Genomic DNA, 21,843 nt, shown 5'->3' on the forward strand with positions numbered 1-21,843 from the left:
CTGAGAGACAACTTACAGTGTGTGAAAAAATTTTTACCAGCTGCTCCTCAGACAAAGGACTATCTAGAATATATAAAGATTCAAAACAATCAGCCCCCCAAATATAAAGACCCAATTCAAAATTGGGCATCTGAAGTGAATAGACATTTCTTAGACAAAGAATTAAAGCATCAAGTAAATATATGAAAAAGTGTTCCATATCACTGGTCATTCAAGAGATACAGATGAAAACAACACAGAGATTCTACCCACAAAGAATGGCTGCTATCAAGAAATCACTCAATTACAAATGTTGGCGGTGTTGTGGGGAGAAAGGAACCCTTCTCCGTTGTTGGTGGGAGTGCAGACTGGTGCAGCCACTATGGAAATCAATATGGAGATACCTCAAAGAGCTGGGACTAGAGGTTCTATTTGACCCAGCCATCCCTCTGTTGGGTATCTTTCCAAACGAATTAAAAGAATCCTATCACAGTGATATGCGGACACCTATGTTTATAGCAGCACAGTTTGTAATAGCTAAAACTTGGAAACAGCCCATTTGCCCATCAGTTGGAAACTGGATAAAGAAGATGTGGTTTTTCTATAAAATGCAATACTACTCAGCCATAAAGAATGAGAAATTAGATTCATTCATAGGAAAATGGGTACATATTGAAGATATACACCCAAGTGAATAAATAAGTCACACATGTATAAATACTGAATAGTTTCTCTGGTTTGAAAAACTATAATAGTACATAAGATCCTGATGAGATAATTGACAATGTGAAATAGGAAGACAAGGGCTAAAGGTGTAGGGAAAGTAGGAAGGGTAAGGGAAAGATAATAAGGGAAAAGAAAAAAATCTGATAAAATGAAAAAAATGGAAATAAAGTGTTTGTAAATGGGGAGGGGAGGCGTGGGTGAAGGGAGGGCAGGGACAAGGGGAAAAAATGAGAACCAAGACCTGTCATGTAAAGGTACAAGATCCCAATGATGAATGTAACTGTACTGTATACCTAAAATGTACCAATAAATTCAATAAAAAACTGTAGTTTAATTTAGGATGTTTTATACATTAAGGCAGGTTTTCAGGGACTAGTCAAAGAAATAAAAAAAATATGTGAAGTAGTCAAAAATTTCTTCATTAGGATAAAAAAGCATTAAGCATAAAATAACCATATTAATACTTTGGATTTCGTTATTTGAAGAAACTCTTCATAATAGACATCATTTTGAAGTGAGAAAACAAATCACATACTGGGAATAAATATTTTCAAAACAAAGATCTGAAAAAATAGCTTTGGGTAAAGAACTACTACAACATAAAGCTAAAATATTAAAAATGCACTTAAAAAGGAGAAAATACTTGAGCAAGAATTTCTAAGAGGACAAAAGTGGCCAAAAGCATATGAAATCAGCGACACCATGGGGCAAAAAGTGTAACCTCAAACACTCAAGAAAAGGAACAGCTTCTCCATTAGTCAAAATTGTGTCAAGTAAGTGTAACCCGAAGAAGGACACTTAAATTAGGTGGCAAATGTTTGATCTCATGATGTATTTGTGCACAAGTGCCAGACAGATCTTGGCACTAACCCTCAGCATCTTGCCTTAAACAGCAAACTAACTCAAGTCCTGACACGATGAGTCACCTTGGAAGCTTCTACGGAGGCTGGGCTAGGGTTATGGAGGGTTTGGTGGGCTGCGCTATGGCTATGACTGTCCATCCGGCAGCTTCCACAGGCTGGGCTCTGGTTCTGGCTGTGGCTGTATCTATCAAGGGTATGGATGTGGCTGCTGCCATCCACTACGCTCTGGAGGATGCAGATTCTCTGGATTCTGCTGAATCGTCACCCCAAATCCAGCATCTGAAATCATAAGGAACCTTTCCAATGCCAGATTCATTCACGGGAGAATCTAGATCACACAGTTTGTCAATTTATAGCCATAGCTCTGTCAGAATTCTGGTATCTTCCAATTTGCTTCTAAATGATTGGGTTATATGTTCAATAAAGCATTCCTATTTTAAAGCAAAATACCTATTTTTAACATTTAGTGTGCGAAGCTTAACTGTGGATAAGTGGTGATGGGTACATTCTCTTTCATTGTTAATAAGGAAAGCTGTCATCTTGGCTGCAAACTCTTATTTTATTTTCATATGCAAATATGCATGCAGATACTTAGTAGCTTCAAAGATTAAAATAGGAGAGCATCATAAAATTGACAGTTTGATACCTTTCTGTTTCTTGCTTTCTTAGATATAGATTTAGTTCAACAACAAAATGCTGTTATCAACTAGACATCCATTTACATTTGTAAATCAGATATGTGTTTTATTTAGTCCAGGTCACATTTCTCAATTCAACCCAAAAGCTTAATGAAATTTCTAAACAAATTTTTTTAAAAATTTTCAGAGCAAGGAAATGTAAGTCAGACCACATCAACAGACAGATTATGAAATAAACTACATTCCCAGTAATTTTTATATTTGTATAATCTCATCCTATAATATTCTTGTGTCTATGATTTCACTTGACTTAAGCAGTTGGTCTATACATTATAAAAGAATTTAGCTAATTTTTTTCCATATGAAGTTTATTTATAACATTTATAGTTAATTTCTTTATTTCATTACTTAATCTACCTGGAAGAAAGTGATGTTCTGTTTTATCATCATCATCACCACCATCTTGATGATTTTTCAATCTAATAAGGGAAATAAACACAAATCTCTATTGTGAACTAATTTATATTTTACCTTCAGCTGATGACAAACATCATTAAATCCAAAAAGCTTTCTCATACGGGTTAATTTTAGTTAAACTACTCCCATCATGAAAATAGGGAAGATGGGGCATTTTATAAGTATTATTAGAAAAAAAAGACAAAATCAATATTGGCATTCTTCCTAAAAGCAAATGCTATAGTCAAGTAATGGCATAAATTTTAGATTTTTTTGGTCTAAATTGATCAAAATAGTTAATATGTTTGATTCAGTCACACTGGAGCACTCAAAGCTGTTGAAATAGAGCAGATGTTAAATGGCAGCCTGCAGTTCCCCTGACCATGTAGGTTAAACAAAGAAGGCAAAAGAACTCCGAAAATCATGTGAGTTTCAATGACAGATTCAGGGCCAGGATCCAGGTGCCATGATGCAGTTTCCTTGTTGTCTGTTCTCCCTCCATGCTACCAGGTAGAGCATCTCGAAGGTGTCTGCTCTGTTTCATTCACACTAATAGATCCCAAGTCAAGAGGCTTACTCTGTGAGCCCAATTTAAAGTCACCACCACCACTGCTAGACTGAGAAACATGGTGCATAATACTCCTGGTGAAATATTTTATCATTGCATTATGTGCTATTTTAAATTTAATAAAAGGTTATCTTAGTGAAGGAAAAAGATTTTGAATTTATAGAAAATGTTCTTAGTCTCCAAATAAAAGGTGACTTTTGGCCAATGAAAGACTATATTTTTATCATCTCACATATCCTAATGCAGAATCTGAGGTCACAAAAATTCATTTTCTTGGACACATCTGCAAAGAAGAGAATAACAAACAATTACTAGTCTTTGAGTCCGCTGAATTAAGAAATAAAGTCAAAATAAATTTGCATCTCTCACCTCCCAAAAGCAATCAGTAGCCAAAGGATAGTATCATCATTGTATTTTTTGCCAATGTGGAAAAAACAATAAAAATATTTGGATGTTTTGATGCATATATTTTATAACACTATTTCACAATTTGTTCGTAACCAAGTATGTTATATATGTCTATCAAAGTGAGAACTATATTGTGGCATATATATCACTATTTTCTCTGGAAAATACAAAATAAATCCAGGTATATTTTATTGCTGTGCTTTGTTTTTAACTTGTAAAATTTATTTCAAGCATACACAGCTACATGCACTAGAAACAATGATATAAATTAGCCCCTAGTCATTTTCACACAATCTAGCATATCTACCAAAGCAATCATGACATTCTCCAACTTGATAGATATATTATGTTCTGTTGCTTGGCTCCAAAAGGGCTCATTGAAAGCAAACAAAAAAATCCCAACAGTTTTCTTTTCCAGAATAAAAAATAAATATGGAATAAAGTTTTGATAAAACAGAAAAAGGAAGTTAACAGCCAAGATAAGATTGAGTTAAATATCCCTTAAAAACTTGTAAAGCATTTGGGGTCAGTATTCTAGTTTAGAGACACCACACATGTGCCAGGAAGAATTCATTTCTTTCATTTGTCCAGTGAAAGTATTTTCCTCCCTTTTGAAGAATAATAAACAAATACAGTTGAGAAAATGTATTATCCAGAATATCACTTATATAACTAAAAAAATCAACAAAAATACAACTACAAAAATATTCTCAGCTACACGTTTGAAGTCATGTAAGTGTACTGCTTAAAGACCAAAGCCCAATATCCAATCCTATTCCCCTGAGACTTCAGCTTTGGTTTGATTTCTTCTCTTTGGAGCTTGAACTGAGGAAATCTGGGAAGGTGCGATTGCACCCCTCACATTCTTTTTTTCCTTTCCCTGTATCTAAACTCTGTGATTAATATTTGGAGATTTTCAAGATATCTGGACCTAAGGACCCTGTTAAAAATAGCACATGACCTTAAGAATACAGAAAAACATTGCTTAAAACTTTGAAATATTAATAAGTAAGGTATGTCTTATGGAAAAATATTAGTTGCTTACCAGAGAGAAAATAAAGGTGAATTGGAAAGTAAAATAAAAAGCTGAATATTATGATCAAATTAGTTATATAAATGTGTGATGTGAATAAATGAATATGGACAAAATACTTAGCTTGTGCTAATACATGTCAGGAATTAATAATGAATAAAAAGGAAATTAAGGCTTCATAAGGAAAATGGAAAAAAAGTCGCATGTGAAGAGATGAAACTAAGATGATCTGCTTCTTTTAGATAATACTTTGGGTAAACCATTTTGGAAATGAGAATTCAGTAATGATTTAAAGAGATTATTTTTGAACAGCTGTTCAGGTTAATTATAAAATTGAGTTTATTTTTTTTGGATAGTCTCTTAATTTAATATAAATTTTAGTATGCCGATAAGCCCCCAAAAAAGTTTTAGAAGGTGATGGATAAAATCAAAATAGTTTATCATACCTAAGTATTTTATACATTACTTTGTATGTATCAACAAGGATCAGTTTATCTATTCAAAATAATAATTTCCCTTTAAAGGAAGGTGTATCTTTGACTTTTCAATCTGAAAATAAATTTGAATTTGAAGGATTCTAATAGTGATTATTTATTGAATTTAGAGGCGTTAGATGTACAAACCTAAAGAATGATGTGAAAATGAAGAAACATGAGTGATGCAATGTTTGGTAAAGAAGAATTCTGTTTAAGGGATTTATAATTTGCTAACTTTGAAGACACACTTTTACTCATTTAAAAAAAAAAGAATGCAATGAATCCAAAGGCATTCTAACTAAGTAGTGAAGCAAGCTAAAACATTTTAATGAGCTAGGTGCCCCTCCTTCTAATGTTACCAAACAGATTAATGAGCTGGCTCTAGTAAACCATTAAGTTGGAATGATACAAAACCAACAATGGCTACAGTTGTTATCACATGCTCTATCCAGGGTATGTAAGCATCCCTCGACATTAACTGGTACGCACACTCGTCTGGAACAGGGAACCAAACTCACCACCTCTGACACCATGAGCTACTACAGCAGCTACTACGGAGGCCTGGGCTACGGCTACGGAGGGTTCGGTGCCTGGGGCTATGGCTGCGGCTGTGGATGTGGCAGCTTGGGCAGACTGGGCTGGGGCAGGGGCTATGGCAGCTATGGCGACTATTGATTCAGCTCTGGCTTTGGAAAGTACGGATACAGCTGCTGCCGCCCATTGTACTATGGAGGATGTGGATTCTCCAGAATTTATTGCGATCCCGCTTTAGTGCCTCTACATTGTTATCTTGAGTGGATTTGCTAAGATATTCTTCAGTCAATGGACTGAGATCACTGTATACCTATGGAGCATGTGTGAAATCTAAAACATTCAGAGATTTCATTATTTATAAACAACAAATTTGGATCTGCTGCTTAAGAACTACTGGCTGGTTTGAATTCATTGCTCAATAAATGATTTAAAATGAAGCTAAAAATATGGCTATTGTTTGATTCATTGAATTCAATATGCACGCATACTTAGATGAAAGTTTTACTGTTGGCATGTAGAAATACAATACTTATGAATCTACATGCATATAAACGTGTGTTTGTCTACATACAAATAGATATATGGTAAATGATCCAAGCATACATAAGGACATGCTAATTATCTTGATTTAGTCAATAAATATATTGAAATATCATACGGTGCATCATAATTATGTGTCTTGTCATAATTATTACATTATATATTTTTATTTTTTCTATATTGACTTTATACATATTTGTAATACATAATATTTGTATTGGCTTTGGGGATCTGGTATAAATGTTATTCTACCTTAATCTTTCAATTCTCCTTCCTCCCTCTTCCTCTAGACTCCCTTCCTCAACTCCGAAAGCCCCGCTCCCCTGATTCCTACATCTCTCCTGTAATTTATTTATACTTCGAGTTTCTCATATGAAAGAAACCATGTGATATTTAACTTTTTGTGTCTGACTTATTTCATTTAACGTTACGGATTCAAGACCCATCCATTTTCCTGCAAATGACATGAATTCACTTTCTTTATGGCTGAATAAAATTCCATTGTATAATTTAAATCATTTTTACTCTTAAGAGGGAATGGAACAAGTCAGTTTGTAGCTTATCTGCTCCTGAATGTAAGTAACCAATGAACAATGTTAAAATTCAACTTTTGCTTTAAAACTGAAAAACTCATTATATGACCTCTTCTTGTAAGAAGAGGTTGTGTGTGCTGCCTTAGTGGTCTGAGCAGAGAAACTAAGCAACTCCACTGAAGGTCAAATTATATTCTCTAACACAGGAAAGCAGGGTTTCACTGGAAGCATTTTCTTTTGATTTAGGTAGCATCTTCAGGGACAGTCTCCAAGGAGCTGAAAAGTAGTAATCAATGTAATTATTACTGAAGTTGACATTTTTTGTGTTATGACTAGTATCATAATTTTATTCTCTAAGGTTGCATTAATCTATGTCTAACTTGTGAGAAAATGTTCTGAATTCATAACATAAGTTTTACTCTACAGAAAGTGTGAAAATATATTTTACCCTTCCATTCATCAATATGAGTAGAAACTTAGGTTATGAGTTAAAACTTCTAAAAAAGTAGTAATGGTACAAATGTGATTTTGATCCAGTGAATGAAAAGAAAAATACTAGTCCCTCAAAGATTCCAATGAAACTTTGTACATACATGAAAAAGTGGACATATTCTTCTTTTTTCAGCTAAGAAATAACGTGCACTTCATAGTCATGAATTTTCTTGTTTAAAATAGATTTATGTTTATTTTGTTATTGAAGTTTTTCATTTGTATCTCATACTATTTCCATACAGATAGATATTTTTAAGCACCAAAACCCAAAAAAAACCACCAATCATACCCAAAAGCACTGGCAAAACTACACAAGATTGTGAAATACTTAAATATGTAATTTGTGTATATTTCTTGATGATTTGTTGAAAATAAAAATGCTCATTTTGTGAACAGACTTATGAAAAGGCAAATAAAAATGGAATCAACTTTGGTTAGAGTAGCACAGACAAAAAAATGTAGACCAATGTTGGATTAAATGTTACCATGGTACCAGAAATCTTATTGAAACTCATATCTAACAGTTAAATGTTTCCTATACAGCCATTAAGGTACTCGCATAATTCTACATGTGTCTCTTTAAAAAATATCAATTAAAATAATAAAATTCATTAAAAATATTTTGAGTGCTAAATAAATGCTAGGTTTTGTTTTGAAATTAGGTCAGCTTAATGAATAAACCCATTGGAGGGGAAATGTGTCATCCAAATATTGTTCATAAAAGTCCACAAAGCTAAGTAGCAATCATGTAAAATAACTAAGTTTTATGAGTCTCAGGGTTCAAGACTGGATCAGATCTGGGCCAAGCTTAATCAAATATGACATCAGACCTGGGTAGGGTTTCTGGGCTGAGCTGAGGGACACCATGAACACCATTCCAACACCTGTTCCCAAGAAATGTTTCTTTATTCTTTTTTTCAAGTGTGCCTCATATGCCTGGAATTCTCTTATATTGTTTTAAGGTGCACAAATCTTTTCAAAAATTTCAGATGATATTGAGCATTGAGATATACTTGAAATGAGAAAGCACATCATCAGTACCTTAGAAAATTCTAGTCGATATTGCTGAACAGATTAGTTAGAAATTGCCTGAACCCCAACAGGTGCGCAGAATAGGCAAAGTAAATGTACAAAGGAGAATGTGTTATGCTGATGATGGAGAGAGACATGGAACGAACGTGGTGTGGATCTGAGTAAGTTGTAGCCGAAACTGTTCTACCTGCCTTACACCTTCACCTGAATACAACAATAAGAGTAGAGGAAAGGGAACAGGGGCGACACTGAATTTGAGATGTGAAAAATTTGACTAATGTTTTACAAAAATGGAGAAAGACACAACAACGGACAGAGCAGGTCTGATCTGAACTTGGGGAAGCACTGAGGCTACAACTAACTCACCATGGGGAAAGGAAAGAATTCTGGCAGGATTTCCCATTAGGTGGCAACTTCTATCTCCATTAGTCTTTCCACGGGTGATTGCAGTTGCTCTGAGCTGTTAAACCAAAAGCAAAATTTTGCTTGCTGATATGTAAAGCCAAATATAAAAATAACAATTATGCACAAAGTCCTAAAACTCTAGAAATAGGGTGTAATTTTGCTTTTTGTCTCTGATCTATATCTCTGATGAGTCAAATTTTTCATGCAACTCGTGATATTAAATATGTAAGTCTTTCAAATATTGATAAAATTGTCTTAATTTTGACTACTTTTCAAAATTAGAACCAATTAGAGCAACGCTCCCACTGAATGCTTGAGATCATATTCAATTTTGCATTTAAAAATATTTAATATGAATGATATCAACTGACTACTGAGAAAGAATTCTACATAGGTCGTGGGGTGTGTGCGGGACTTGGAGTGTGTAGCAGTTCCTTCTAACAGAATTAAAGCAATGATCTCAAAGAGAGCCTCACTAAATAGCCAGGCAAGTTCAGAGACTGTGAATATGTTTGTCATGTGACGACTGAAGCATGAGTTGTCTCAGGTAAGAGTAATTTAAGGCATAACATTAAAAGGAGAGGCTTGTGTTTTATCACATTCTCTGACCTGCTTATATAAGCTTCCTCGTAAAGACATTGATAAGTGATACTCCCTGTGCATCTTCATTAGAACAGCAAACTAAACTCACTACCCCTGACACCTTGAGACACAGAGGCCAGGGCTACGGCTACGGAGGCTTCGGTGGCCCGGGCTATGGCTGCGGCTGTGAATGCAGCAACTTCGGCAGACTGGGCTGGGGCAGGGGCTGCGGCGTCTATGACGGCTATGGATTGTCTCTGGCTTTGCAAACTACAGATACGGCCGCCCATCCTACTTTGGAGGATATGGATTCTCTGGATTCTACTAAACGAATTGCTCGCGAGAAGCAGAGAAGAAACTTCCAAATACATCTGGTTCTAGACTTTGTTTTTATTCCAGAATCACCCTTTTTTCCTAGCATTTATTGATCGATATTTATCAGTATTTAAGATGAGTCGATGCGGAGTTGCTCTATTTTCCTCTCCAGCACCAATCATATGCAAGACTATTTCAGGCAGCTAAGTTAGATGGGAATTAATATACAGTCAGAGAGGGACTGGGTCCTTAAGGAATTCATCACAAAAAGTAAAGACATCAAAATTGTGGCTGGAGGTGAATCTGAAGAACACCAGACCTCAAGATGAAGATGCAATGTCCAGGTCTACATGTCTCCCCGAGGGATGAATAGTAATTTGAGATTTTACTGTAATCAGAACTTCTGGGCCCATCCCTTCTGAAAAAATGCCTTTGTTATTTCCATGTGTAGGGAACAGGGAAAGAGGACATTACTAGAACTTTTGCAGTGAGTCCTAGTCTCTTGGGAGCCACGACAGCACAAGGCAAATTAATTAGTTAGAAAAGATTAAAAAAATAAGACTTAGCTTTGATCCTGATCGTTGCTGCTCTGGGCGGCGAGGAGGAAAGATCCCAAGCTTGCTACATCTTTATTCGGTACATCAGGAGTAACAAATGTAGCAGGTGACACAGGGGACAGTGGTAGTGAAAATCCTCAAACAAGGAGGAATTGAGCAGATGAAGATTTTGTTCCTCCCCAGAATGTCTTCAGCTGGTGTAATCTTGCCCTGGGGCATCACAGCATCACCAGACCACTGAGGCTTTAGCTGTGTCTAGAAGTGAAAAGGGAGTTGTCTCCACGTACTGCAGCTGGGCTGTAGGCAGGAAAACTGGGCCTAATCATAATTTTAACTGTGATATGGTTTTCCCCAAAATTATGTAGAATTGCTCCCAATACACATGTCCCTTATTGGATCAATATTAGCTTTGTTATTTCCATTTACGCCTTACTGGATCAATATTTGCAAAGCGGCTATATTTTTAATTGCATAGATTGATTGTAATTAGACCTATGTGCTATACGCTTTGTACTTTGCTGTTTAAACTATTCCTGACAAAGGGCCTTGGTGGCCACCCACTCAGGATCTCTCCTGGAAATCCAGGAGCTATGCTTCTTGCCTTCAGTTCCAGTAAAACTATCCTAACTTCTTCCTTTGGTTTCAGAGTTCATTCCTTGTTACTGTGGGGCTGTGAACTTGGCATATCTGACATCTAACAGGTCAGCAGTTATATTGCTCCTGTGTCAAGACCATAACAGTTGCTCTCATTTTGGTTTATTTTTTTCTTACCACCATTATGAGGGTATTATCTGTTAAGCAAGATAATAGAGAACTATTTGTATTTTTATCTAATAAATAGACCACTTAAATATAAATATTTGGCTCTCTTCGATGGTTTCATTTTTATTATTCAATGTCCGCTTTGCAACTCATATGAAAAATTGCTTATAAAGTAATGATGTCTGTGGCTACAAGATACAATGTGATAAAAGTGTTTCTAATTTGCGGTGAGACACAAGCCTAAGAAGTATAGGGTGTCACATTAACAATAACCACAAGTAACTGGTTTCCATTTACTCCAACAGTGTATCAGCTCTCTCATATATCTCCGAGTGTCCCTAAAATTAGTAGGAAGAGTGCCATGTTCACGTATTCTGTGGAATACAGCTGCTGCGACGGGTTGATGAGCTAGGTAGAAATATTATAGGCAGAGAGATAGGGGTAGGTCCTTGACAGGGTTAGAATAAAGGTGAAACACAGCACAGCTGCACTGGACACACATCAGCTGAAAACCGGGCCTCAAGATAAACACAAGTGGACCACCAGACCTGCATACTTCCTCTAAGAACAAACATTGGGCCTAATGGAGTCTAGAGGGACACCAACCACCCCAGTGGGTGACCAGAGACCTCTGGACCCACCATCACTTCCTAGAAGAATCTTTATTCTTTCCATCCACGCTCATTTCATGACTTATTCCCCAGTTGGACCACCATTACCTAACTGACTATATTTGTAACCTTATCGGATGTTCATGGATGTGGGTTTCACCCTATAAAACTTCTCTGCAAAGTGCGATTCCCCCCGCTACCAACTCAGTACCCCTTCTGCCCCTCAGGAGCTCTCCTGTCAATAAATATCTTCTATTTTTAACTTCCCTTGTTCGTAGGATTCATTTATTGATTTCTAGAGAACAAGAACTCAGTATATCATACAATTAACAGGTTGGGAGATAATAATATTTCATATTTCATCTCCGGTGTTATTTCCTGTACCACTTCTTGTTACGCATCTTAGTAATGCTGTCTGGCTTTTGTTTTTCTCCAGTCTTCATTTTGGTGGAATGGTGTACACTGAGAAATATTACTTATTTTGGGGAAAAGAATCGTGAGGGGGCACTGTCCATTATAAAGCTGATTTACTTGCCATGATTGTAAAGCAAGAGAATCAAATGTTATAGAGTACTATGAAAAATTGGGAACACTGTGGGTCTTTCTGATTTTGGTAGACCTTTTCACAAATAGATGATAACACAAGGTGAAACACTGCTAACACAAAAAATGCTTTACTAATTCCTGAGAGCCCCTCTTGCCTGTTAGTTATGACCCCGTTACTTAGTGAAAGTCAAAAATTCGGGCTTTTTGTGTCCATAGGATATTTTCCCTCACAGAAAATTCCCTTCCCTGCTTCTTCCTAAGCATATATATTTTAGGCTGTTCCACAAATTTTCTACTCCTGGTCAGGCACCCAGGAAACTCAGTAATGAAGCGCAGATTGAATCCCTGCTAGTAAAGTTCTTTGCTAACTTTTAAAGTGGCCAGAAAAGCCTGTTCCTCAAGTTTGTCAGACATGACCAGACATGTCTGAACCCACTGAAATTCAAATTTAGACCCCCAGTACTTATTACTTATTTCTGAGAGACTCTTTTGAACCTTTTATAAACTTGCAGGAGGAAAATTACTATGTGTATGATTTCTCCTAGAAAAGTTAACATAGCTTTAATTTCAAATCAGAAAACCCAACAAAGGAAAGAAGGAAGAAAGGGAGGAAAAAGAAAGCAGGGATGAATGAAGGAACAAAATAGGAAGGAAGACAAAGAAATAATTCATTGTTTAACAGCCTAATATTTTACACATAGAATGGCTTCCATGTGTTTGTGAAGATGAAATGTGAAAAAGTAGTAACACATTCCCAGATGCTGTTAAACTGGAAGGCATAGATTCAAACCCTCTCCTATAGAAACCCTTTATAACTGCAATTAGTTTTCTAGTGAAGTTCTGAAATCTAAACCTTAGTATGTTTTAAATCTCTTCCTTAGTTATTCCGTAGTTATTTTATGCTGTATCCAAAAGGAGACTATAATGATTCTTGTATATTAATATCTATAATTATACTTTTATATGTTATACACTTTTAATTTTCAATTTTTCATTTTCACTCTAAAATTTAATGATATATAAACTATTTACACATTTATATTTGCTCTCTTAGAAATACAGTTATATACAAAGCTGTCCTTGATAGCATTTTAAAAATGGTGAGTGCCTTTAAAGAGCCATATCTGTATATATATATAATATATGATTATTACATTTAATTTTCTCCAGACAGATACCACATTGACTAAGGATGATCTTGTATACCCCAAACTTTAGATTTAAATACTAGTCTTCTTTGAAAGCCATTTTTATTTCTGATGTTACCTTCCCAGAGAGTATTAAATTTTATTTGTATCCAAATAAAATTAGTGCTACTCCTGAATGCCATAGATTTTAGAAGCATATTGGTTAGGTTGTCAAAACAGAAACACAAAAACCATTTCTAAATTCTAATCATTAAGCAATGCTTCTGATTGAACTGAGCTTCTGTTTATGTCTACTAGACAAATAAAAATTTGAACATACATTTTTTCTGAATGCAAGTAAGTAGAACCTCTCTGGATGAAAAAATGTCTTACATTAGAAGAAAGCATAGTAATGTAAATATTTCCCAAGAAAGTCAGTAAAGAGTGATTCTATAATATAGAATCCATGATTAATGTTAAGGGATCAGAGGATGAATAATGTGAAACATGCACATGAAAAGAAAAATTTAATTGTAAATGGGGATGGCAGGAGGGGGTGAAGGGAGAGCAGGGACAAGGGGAGAAAATGAGAACCAAGACCTGTCATGTAAAGGTACGAGATCCCAGTGATGAATACTGTATACCTAAAATGTACCAATAAACTCAATGAGAGAGAAAAAAAAGAAAAATTTCAAATCTCAATTGAAAAAGGTTTTATAAACATAAATATTTATGACTTTTTAATTGCCTTAAATTTGGCCACAGGAAATCATTTCATCTTTGGAAAAACTCCTTAATCAATGTTCTATTAATGTGAACAATGAGTTTAATGAATATTTAAATACTGATGTATATAGAACACAAGCTTAAGTTACCTGATCAGTTTTGTAAATCTGAATAAAATATAATGAATATAACTACTGGACTCTGAAATTTGGGGACTAGTTTGAAGCAATGGATCTACCTACATCTCTAGCTATAAATTTAGAGATTTTTCAGACTATTGTTATATATTTGGTCATGTTTATGCCATGTACCTTCCTATGTATTATAGAGATTCCATATTTTATGTAGCTCAATAATAGCACTGTGATCCATGCAACTACTCAGGTCAAAATATAGGAGGTTTATCGTATCTTTTCATCCCTGTACTCAAGGTAACTGTTTGTATACTTCCTTAATACTCCATTTCTTTTTTTTTCTAGTATATCTATTTATTTCCTTTCATTTTTTTCCTTTTCCTAATGTCATACTCATTGCCACTGGTCTGTCTATTTTCTTATACTCCAACCTGATCTCCTGAAATCAAAACTTGCCATGTTTTTTAGTCTGTTAAAAATTATTTGTTTAAAATAGCTCTTTATATATTCTATGGGATGACACCTAATGTTGTGTCATAATGCAGCTCTCAATATGCCAATATGAAATAAATCTAAGATAACACACTTAAAAATACAGATTTTAGAAAATCAGCAGTCACAGAGCTCATTCATCTGAGATGATACTCAATAAACACCAGCATAATTCAAATGTAGATTTATTTAAATGATCCATAATATTTGTCAAATATGTTCCTTTATACTAGTCTCCCCTTCACCTTAGAGAGTCTGACCTTCACTCCTCATAATGAGCTCCTATTCTTCTTAAGAATACAATTTAAATGCTGTCTTAATTGGGATGCTTTCCTTGATTCCAGCAGGAAACTGTCAGCATAATGTGAAAAACTGAGTTCCTAGTAAAGGAGGGAAGCCTCGATACCACATTGTCTTCAAGTCTCTCATACTTTTTCTTTACTGCACTTATCACCAATAGATGTTATACCCTCACATGCTTACTTGTTTCCCCAGGGAAAGTGAACTTCATTGGCACAGAGACTTAACCTCTTTTATTCATCTCTGCATTTTCACAGGATTAACATAATGCCTGGCACGCAGAAAATGTTTCATAAAATATGTGCTAAATAAATCCATTATAGCACAAACCATTGAATATTCACATGCCAGCTTCCCCATTAAGTGTCTTTGCAGAGGACTGTAATATTGATTAACCCCAAAGCAGGCTGTAAAAAGTTAACCCCACAATTGGCTTGTCTATAGAAGTGAGTCTGGTCAAAGCCTACATGTCTAGGTCATAGTAGCTCTCTCCCAAATTCTGTTCCCACAACTAAAGCCTTCAAACTAGAAGGACAAAGTTCTAATTACAATCATGCATTTTGTCTATCCTGTTCCTAATTTGAGAATGCTTTGTTTTGTCCTTTTTGAGCCTTATTTGTATTAATTTCCACAGAAAACACATGTTGCCTTTACCCCAACTGATTGCCAATACATGTCAGTGCCTGGGATTGTCTAGCGCCTTTGTCAATTACACCGACTTTGGTCGTCCTGGTGGCTTGTTTTCTCTCAGAGTTCTGTCTCTTAGTGTATTCTTTGTCTCAGGCCTACATTGCATACAGGGCAGGTGCGTATTGAAACTTGGGTGCAGGGGTCTCTGACATGTCTTTATTGTGATGTAATGATTAATTAAAGAAAACCTTTACTTTCTTTTAAATAAACATCATGCTTTATGCATCTTTTTTTGTAGATCTTCACTCAATGCCTAAAACCCGTTGAGCATTCTGCCAAAGACAGGGCCATAACCATAAGCAACTGGGAAGTCATGGGAAGAGATGTATCTTAATCTCCCTCTCTCTTTCCAGAGTTGTTTGCCCACTTTGTTCTCAACTGTTAGCTTTGTGTCACTATTACAAAATATGCAAGGAAATAAGGTTATGAAAGGAAAATGTCTATTTTGGTTAGATTTAGAGACTCCATTCCATGATTAGCTGAGCCCATTATTTGGGGGGCACAGTGCGGCAGTAAATTACAGCAGAAGCAAGTGGGGGAGCAAAGCTTTTCATGGCCAAGAAGCAAAACAGAGTGCGAGAAGGGAACTGGGAGCCTCTAATCCTCTTCAAGAGCACAAGCCCAGGGATGTGCAGAACTCCCAGTGGGTCTCAGCTCTTTGAGGCTCCCCAGTCTCCCACTAGTGCAATCCCTGGAACCAAGGCCTTAACACATGGGCATTTTGGAGAACATTCGTGTTACAAAGGATATAATCAATTATCTCTAAGAAAGAAGATTTCCTTCTCTCTCATAACAATGGATTCATCTGTTGCCATTTTTCCTGTGTATTATCTTCTTACTCATTTTCGTTTTGTTTCATCCATTATTCTCTCTCTACATATTTTCACACTGTCTTTGTATGAAAATGTATGGAATCAACCCATTTGTGCCATCCCGTGTCTTCCAGGATAGTGGGCTCTGGCCCATGAAAATTCAACCAGGAATTTGTGTAATGAAAGTAAAGCTCAAGAACGTAAAAATAATCACCAGTGTCAGATAATCTTTACAAGACAAAACTGGATTTTTAACTCAGGAGTTGTGATTATAATACTCTATTTTCAAATATATGTTTATTCAAATATATATGTATTGCTATCACAAAAAAACACAAAGAAATTAAGGTTAACATATCAGATATCAGAGACATATTGATCCATGCTTAAGGGATCTTTTCTCTCTCTCTATTTTTCTCTCTCCCCCCCTCCCTCTGTCTCCAAATAATAATGAAAGACCTAACAAGGTGCTTGCATTCACTCTTTTGATTCTCTGTTCTCCATCATACTTCACTTTCCATTTCGTCCTCCATCCTTTCACTAGCGCCCTGTTACTTATTGGTAATTGATGGCCAAAGAACCCAGACAGCTCCTAAACTGTCCAGCCCCGACTGACTCGTCGTTGTGATGCAGTGTTATCTGGGGGTAGACATGCCTTTCTAAAGGCAAATTTGCCTAAATTATACTGTTAACTCTGCCTCTTCCTAGGGTGACACAGAACAAGTTATTTAATCAATTTTCTTGCCAGAAAAATTTTGATAGTAATAACACCAACTTAACAGTGGTTTTGTGATGACTAAATGATTAAATTTGCCAGGCATTGCTTGTCATCCAGAGTGCCATTTATAGTGTCCGTTCATTGTTGCCATTATTCAGACATTTTGTATTTGCTTTTCTATCACTATCACACTGCTGCAAAACTCACAACTAGCAACCTTAGTACTGAACAAAGAGATTCTCGGTCACACATCCAAAACCTGAGGAAAGTAAGCTAATATTGCTGGCTTCAGTCGCATGACTAGAGTTGTCTATCTGCTGTGTGAATGAGACTTCGCTCTGCTCTGTACATCCACCACCCTCTAATTACTTTCTCCCAGCTGTGTTCTCATGGAGTTGGCAAAAGCAGAGGAGAAAAATGGATTCACACAAGGATAATCCCTACTCAGGCCTGGCGCAGCATTTCTGCCTCCCCTTGGGTCACATCTTATTACACAGCCGAGCCGGAATGGAAGAACACTGCATAGTAATGAGGCAGTGACTATATGAGGAAAGAGGTGAGGCACTGTGTCCTACCACAAACACTGCCATAAAGGCTGCCCTTTTGTAAACTGTTAGATTAATGTAGCTCTGTTTTGTCTTTCAGGTAATCTCTCCGACTCCGAACCATGAGTGGTCTCCTCTCTGAGAAGGCCTGCTGCACAAATCTATATTTCCAGTTGGTACAAATGTACTAAAACCTTAAGAAATATCCTGTGAAGTATAAACTTCAAACAATGAGAAAAATATTTTTAGTATAAGTGTGTCCAACCTAGCACATTAAACGTGTTTATGCTGAAAGAAAAGTCTTTGACTAAAATCCAAATTTACCTGAGTGTTCTGCAGTGGTTACTGGCTAAGTCTGGCATTTCGCCCAGTCTGGATTTTCTTCTCATACCTATCTGAGGAATAATTCCAAATGTGTGTCAATATGGAGAGCAAAACCTCAACATATCTTAATCAGCACATTATTATTTCCTCACATGTTCCCTTTTTGGCTCTATTCCTCCCCACTTTCCAGAATTTCTATCCAGGTAGTTTTTTAAAACTGAAGTAATTCCCCCTGGGTCCCCTCTCCTCATTCATGGACTACTCATACCCTTTGATCTTAATATTTCTACGTTCCTTAAAGAGTTCCCATTTTTACCCTCACCTTATGGTCTCTTATTTAGGGTCTTCTCATCTCTTCTTCACAAAACTTTATCGTAAGAATTTTCCTAATTTAACCTGTACTCCAGTTGCATTTAAACGTGCAATTCTCATTGATTAGATACCCGAAGTTAATTTAAACTGCTTGGGTTCCAATATCAACTTGATTGGTGCTTAAGCTTATGACCCTAGGCAATTTATTTTACCTCCTCAACCTCGTTTTTGTTGGTCTGCAAATTAAAAAACAATGTCATTTTAATGTGGTGTGGATTATGTAGACTAATGTTTTCAAAGCAAAAAGAATAGCTACAAAGATAGTAATAGACATATGCTACAAATATTATTATCATAATATTTTTATCTCTATCTAATAGAGATATCTACACTGTTTCATCCCATTGAAACATTTCTACTTCCTGTACAGCCTAGCATATTAAAACTACTCTGACATTATGGTCCACAAAAATTAAATGAACAGAGAATGATTAACTACATTCTTGTCACATGTTTTCTTTTTCAACAATTGTTCTCATTATATAATATGATATTTACAAATCTTTTTCTCCTGCTAAATTATGACCTTCTTTATTCAAGTCTAGATTTATTCAAGTTTAATGTGTCTAAATTGAAATTCATTACAGACTCACACAGTTAAATGAATTACTTTATTATTTTACTCATGGATTTAATATTGGATGGTTATTAAATTTGCTATGTTCCCAATTTAAAGAAGTATTTCTTTCAGGAAATGTTTTCATGTTAAAATATCAACTGAAATAGCTTGCCAAAGAGATTTGAAAGAAAAAGCCAGCTGACTGTAGATACATAATGCAGGTACATAAATTACGAGAACTCTCATCGGAACCGTGATGTATTCTACATGGAGGCCCCTGCCCATGCTCCCTTCACTGTCAATTCCTTCATGGTTCTATTAAAAAATCTGAGGATAGCATTGCTGCTACTTAGCACAAAAGTGGTTAAATGAAAGAATACCACCGTATCATAACTGTCTTCTTACACTTTGTACTTATTCTGGATGTAAATAGTGTGAGAAGAAATAGGATTTATCATTTCAGACTACTGATTGAAAATCTTGAAAATCACTTGCCAAAAAAAGAGATTTATTATGAATATAAGTAGCTCACAAAACCTGTGGGAAATCTGAGAAATTAGGTAGGTAAACTTCACAAAATATACAATTATCAGGATACCTGCTGTAATAACCACGGCAATGACACAGTGGTAGTATGTTATGATGCTGCTTTTTTCATTACCGCTATTGTTATTTTTAGCTATGACTAACATGCCTTGCAGTTCCTACTATCTCTGTATCTGCTCAGAGACATTGCTTCTGTTTCTAGATGCTTCTCTGGACGAATTGTAATGTGACCCTGTCACCCAAAATCCAAATCCAGGGAGCACACTTGACTAGCTGAGCCTGATTCACACACCCAAGATATCACTCCTAAGAGTAATGAAAGGAATCATTTATTCCTCTCTAAGGTATTTATCAGGAGCCACAGTACTCTATCCTTCTAGAATAAGAACAAGGCTCAGGTTCTGAGTAGCATCACCAAAACTCACATCAGTGACCCCAATCTGATTGAGTGAACCTGTATGCTTCCTTCTATACCAGATGCAGCTCTATAAATAATTTCAAGGTTCCCCTAAGTGATATGTGTACAGCTGAAATTTCATTTTTTGTCCACTAAAACTCCCAAAGTGTTTCCCCAGTTTTCTTCTGTGACTAAAATACGCTGCATGAGATCTTCACTTAACATGGTCGTAGTAAAATCCATGTAAATCCATTTCTTGTGGCTTTGGGAAGAGAATGGCACATTAGTTCCCAAATCTTTAGAATACCAAGCACACGAGTGTTGAAAAACAAGGGAATAGGAGGAGGAGAGAGCGAAGGGACATATCTGGTGCCAGAGAAGTGGTGTGGGAGGAGCGAGCTTGCTCAGAGGGACACAGTGAGAACCCTGGGTCCCAGAAGGTGGCAGGTAGTGTTCAGGCTTTCGAGGATGGAGGTGACTAGAGTGAGTCAGAAACCAGAGGGAAACATGAAGTCCTTCTCTGGGAACTAGAAGTCACGGAAGATAAACCACCTCTACAAAAACCGTGCCACAGGCTTTAGATGACAAACATGTTGTAATAAATGCCATTCAAAAGTGAACATTTTATTTCCCTTCTAGAGTGCTCTAAATCAGCAGTGCAGCTAAGTGGGAAAACATAGGCTCTGGAATCAGCATAGCTAAGTTCAAATCCAAGTTGTGCACTTAATAGCCCCAGTGCCTTTGAGTAAGTCATTACTTAAGCTCTCTAAAACACCTATAAAATGTGGGTAATAGTAGCATCTACCTCATAGGGTGTTTTTGTTAAGTGAAATAACCCATCTAAAGTTTCCCAGTAGGTAATATAATTTAATAAACAGTTACTATTCTTACTATTATTATTGCTAAGGTGAAGGATATGTCTCTCCCAGGGACTCAGTGGTAAACCACTGAATGGATGTTGGTCTTGAATAATAGTGAACAGACCATGATGTATAAGTAAAATGTTTTCTTACAGAGTTTGTCAGAAGTGGTCATGGATAATTAGAGAACCAAAACAATCTTTTGAAATACAGTTGGAGTATTACCTCATGTCACGTAGTAAATTTATGAGAATTTCACTCAGGATCAGATACAAGCCAAGGCTTTGAGGGTGTCAAAATTACCTCTAATAGGCACAAAGGTGATTAAAGGTACACTAAATTAAAACATACTAATATGCAGGAGTCCCTCTCTTATTGGAATGAAGACAATATTAAAAGCTTTGGGGGGGTTGTTCAAATGTTTTGAGATGTAAAGACTGTGAGTTTTACCAGCCAACTTCTGAGGGTTTATAAATTCACTGTACACTGTGCAGACAGTGACGTGTAAGTCCCACTTGTGTAGCCTTTACTGCCAAACTGAATTTATTTCTCTAATAGAGAGTAAGCTACAGTCACTGATAAAGCATACTTCCGCAGAAGATCTGGGATTAATACTGTGACCCCAGCAATTTCAATAGCCATCCTCATTTGTCAATGGAGATGCGAACATTGTAAAAGAGGGTGGAGTATATATTTGACCCCAGTCTGCATTCATTGAATTAGAATCATCTGTTTTTCATCACTTGATCTCTGTTGATCATTTGTAGACCGGATGCTCCAAGGCATTTTTTTTTCTCAAACTCTTTTGGTGAATGACCAATCTGGTATTCAGTTGTTGTAGAAAAAAATTCAAATTTGACACCTTAGAAATCATATTGCTCTTCCAAGCTGCTTACATTCAAGCCTAGAAATATCAGGTAGAGGAAGCTTCTGCAGGATGAAGATATAAACTCATGAGATCCTCTCATGCCTGAGACAAGCTATGATGAAGTTATCAAAATGACTTTCTTCTGGTAGAATTTTTCAAGTGTGGGTTTACCATGGTTGTTTTCTTCATATATTAAGGACATTTGGTTACATGGGAAATTCTTTTTTCTTTCTTTTTTGGTCAGTGGTAGGAAATATAGACACGCCATGATGCTTAATATTAATATATAATATATTAATATTATTATACTATATATT

The 21,843-nt window shown here is 36.0% G+C and overlaps 1 protein-coding gene across 1 annotated transcript; it reads left to right on the forward strand.

Annotated features, from left to right (window-relative positions):
• The first annotated feature begins 5,678 nt into the window (after window positions 1–5,678).
• Window positions 5,679–9,593, forward strand: LOC117287481 (keratin-associated protein 19-5-like). The gene is given in 3 exon segments (XM_033768053.1): window positions 5,679–5,869; window positions 9,306–9,443; window positions 9,521–9,593. Coding segments are annotated over 3 exon segments (402 nt in total).
• The last annotated feature ends 12,250 nt before the right edge of the window (window positions 9,594–21,843 follow it).

This window comes from Fukomys damarensis, unplaced genomic scaffold, assembly GCF_012274545.1.
Source record: "Fukomys damarensis isolate Sample0158 unplaced genomic scaffold, DMR_v1.0_HiC HiC_scaffold_24, whole genome shotgun sequence".
Lineage (NCBI taxonomy): Eukaryota > Metazoa > Chordata > Mammalia > Rodentia > Bathyergidae > Fukomys > Fukomys damarensis.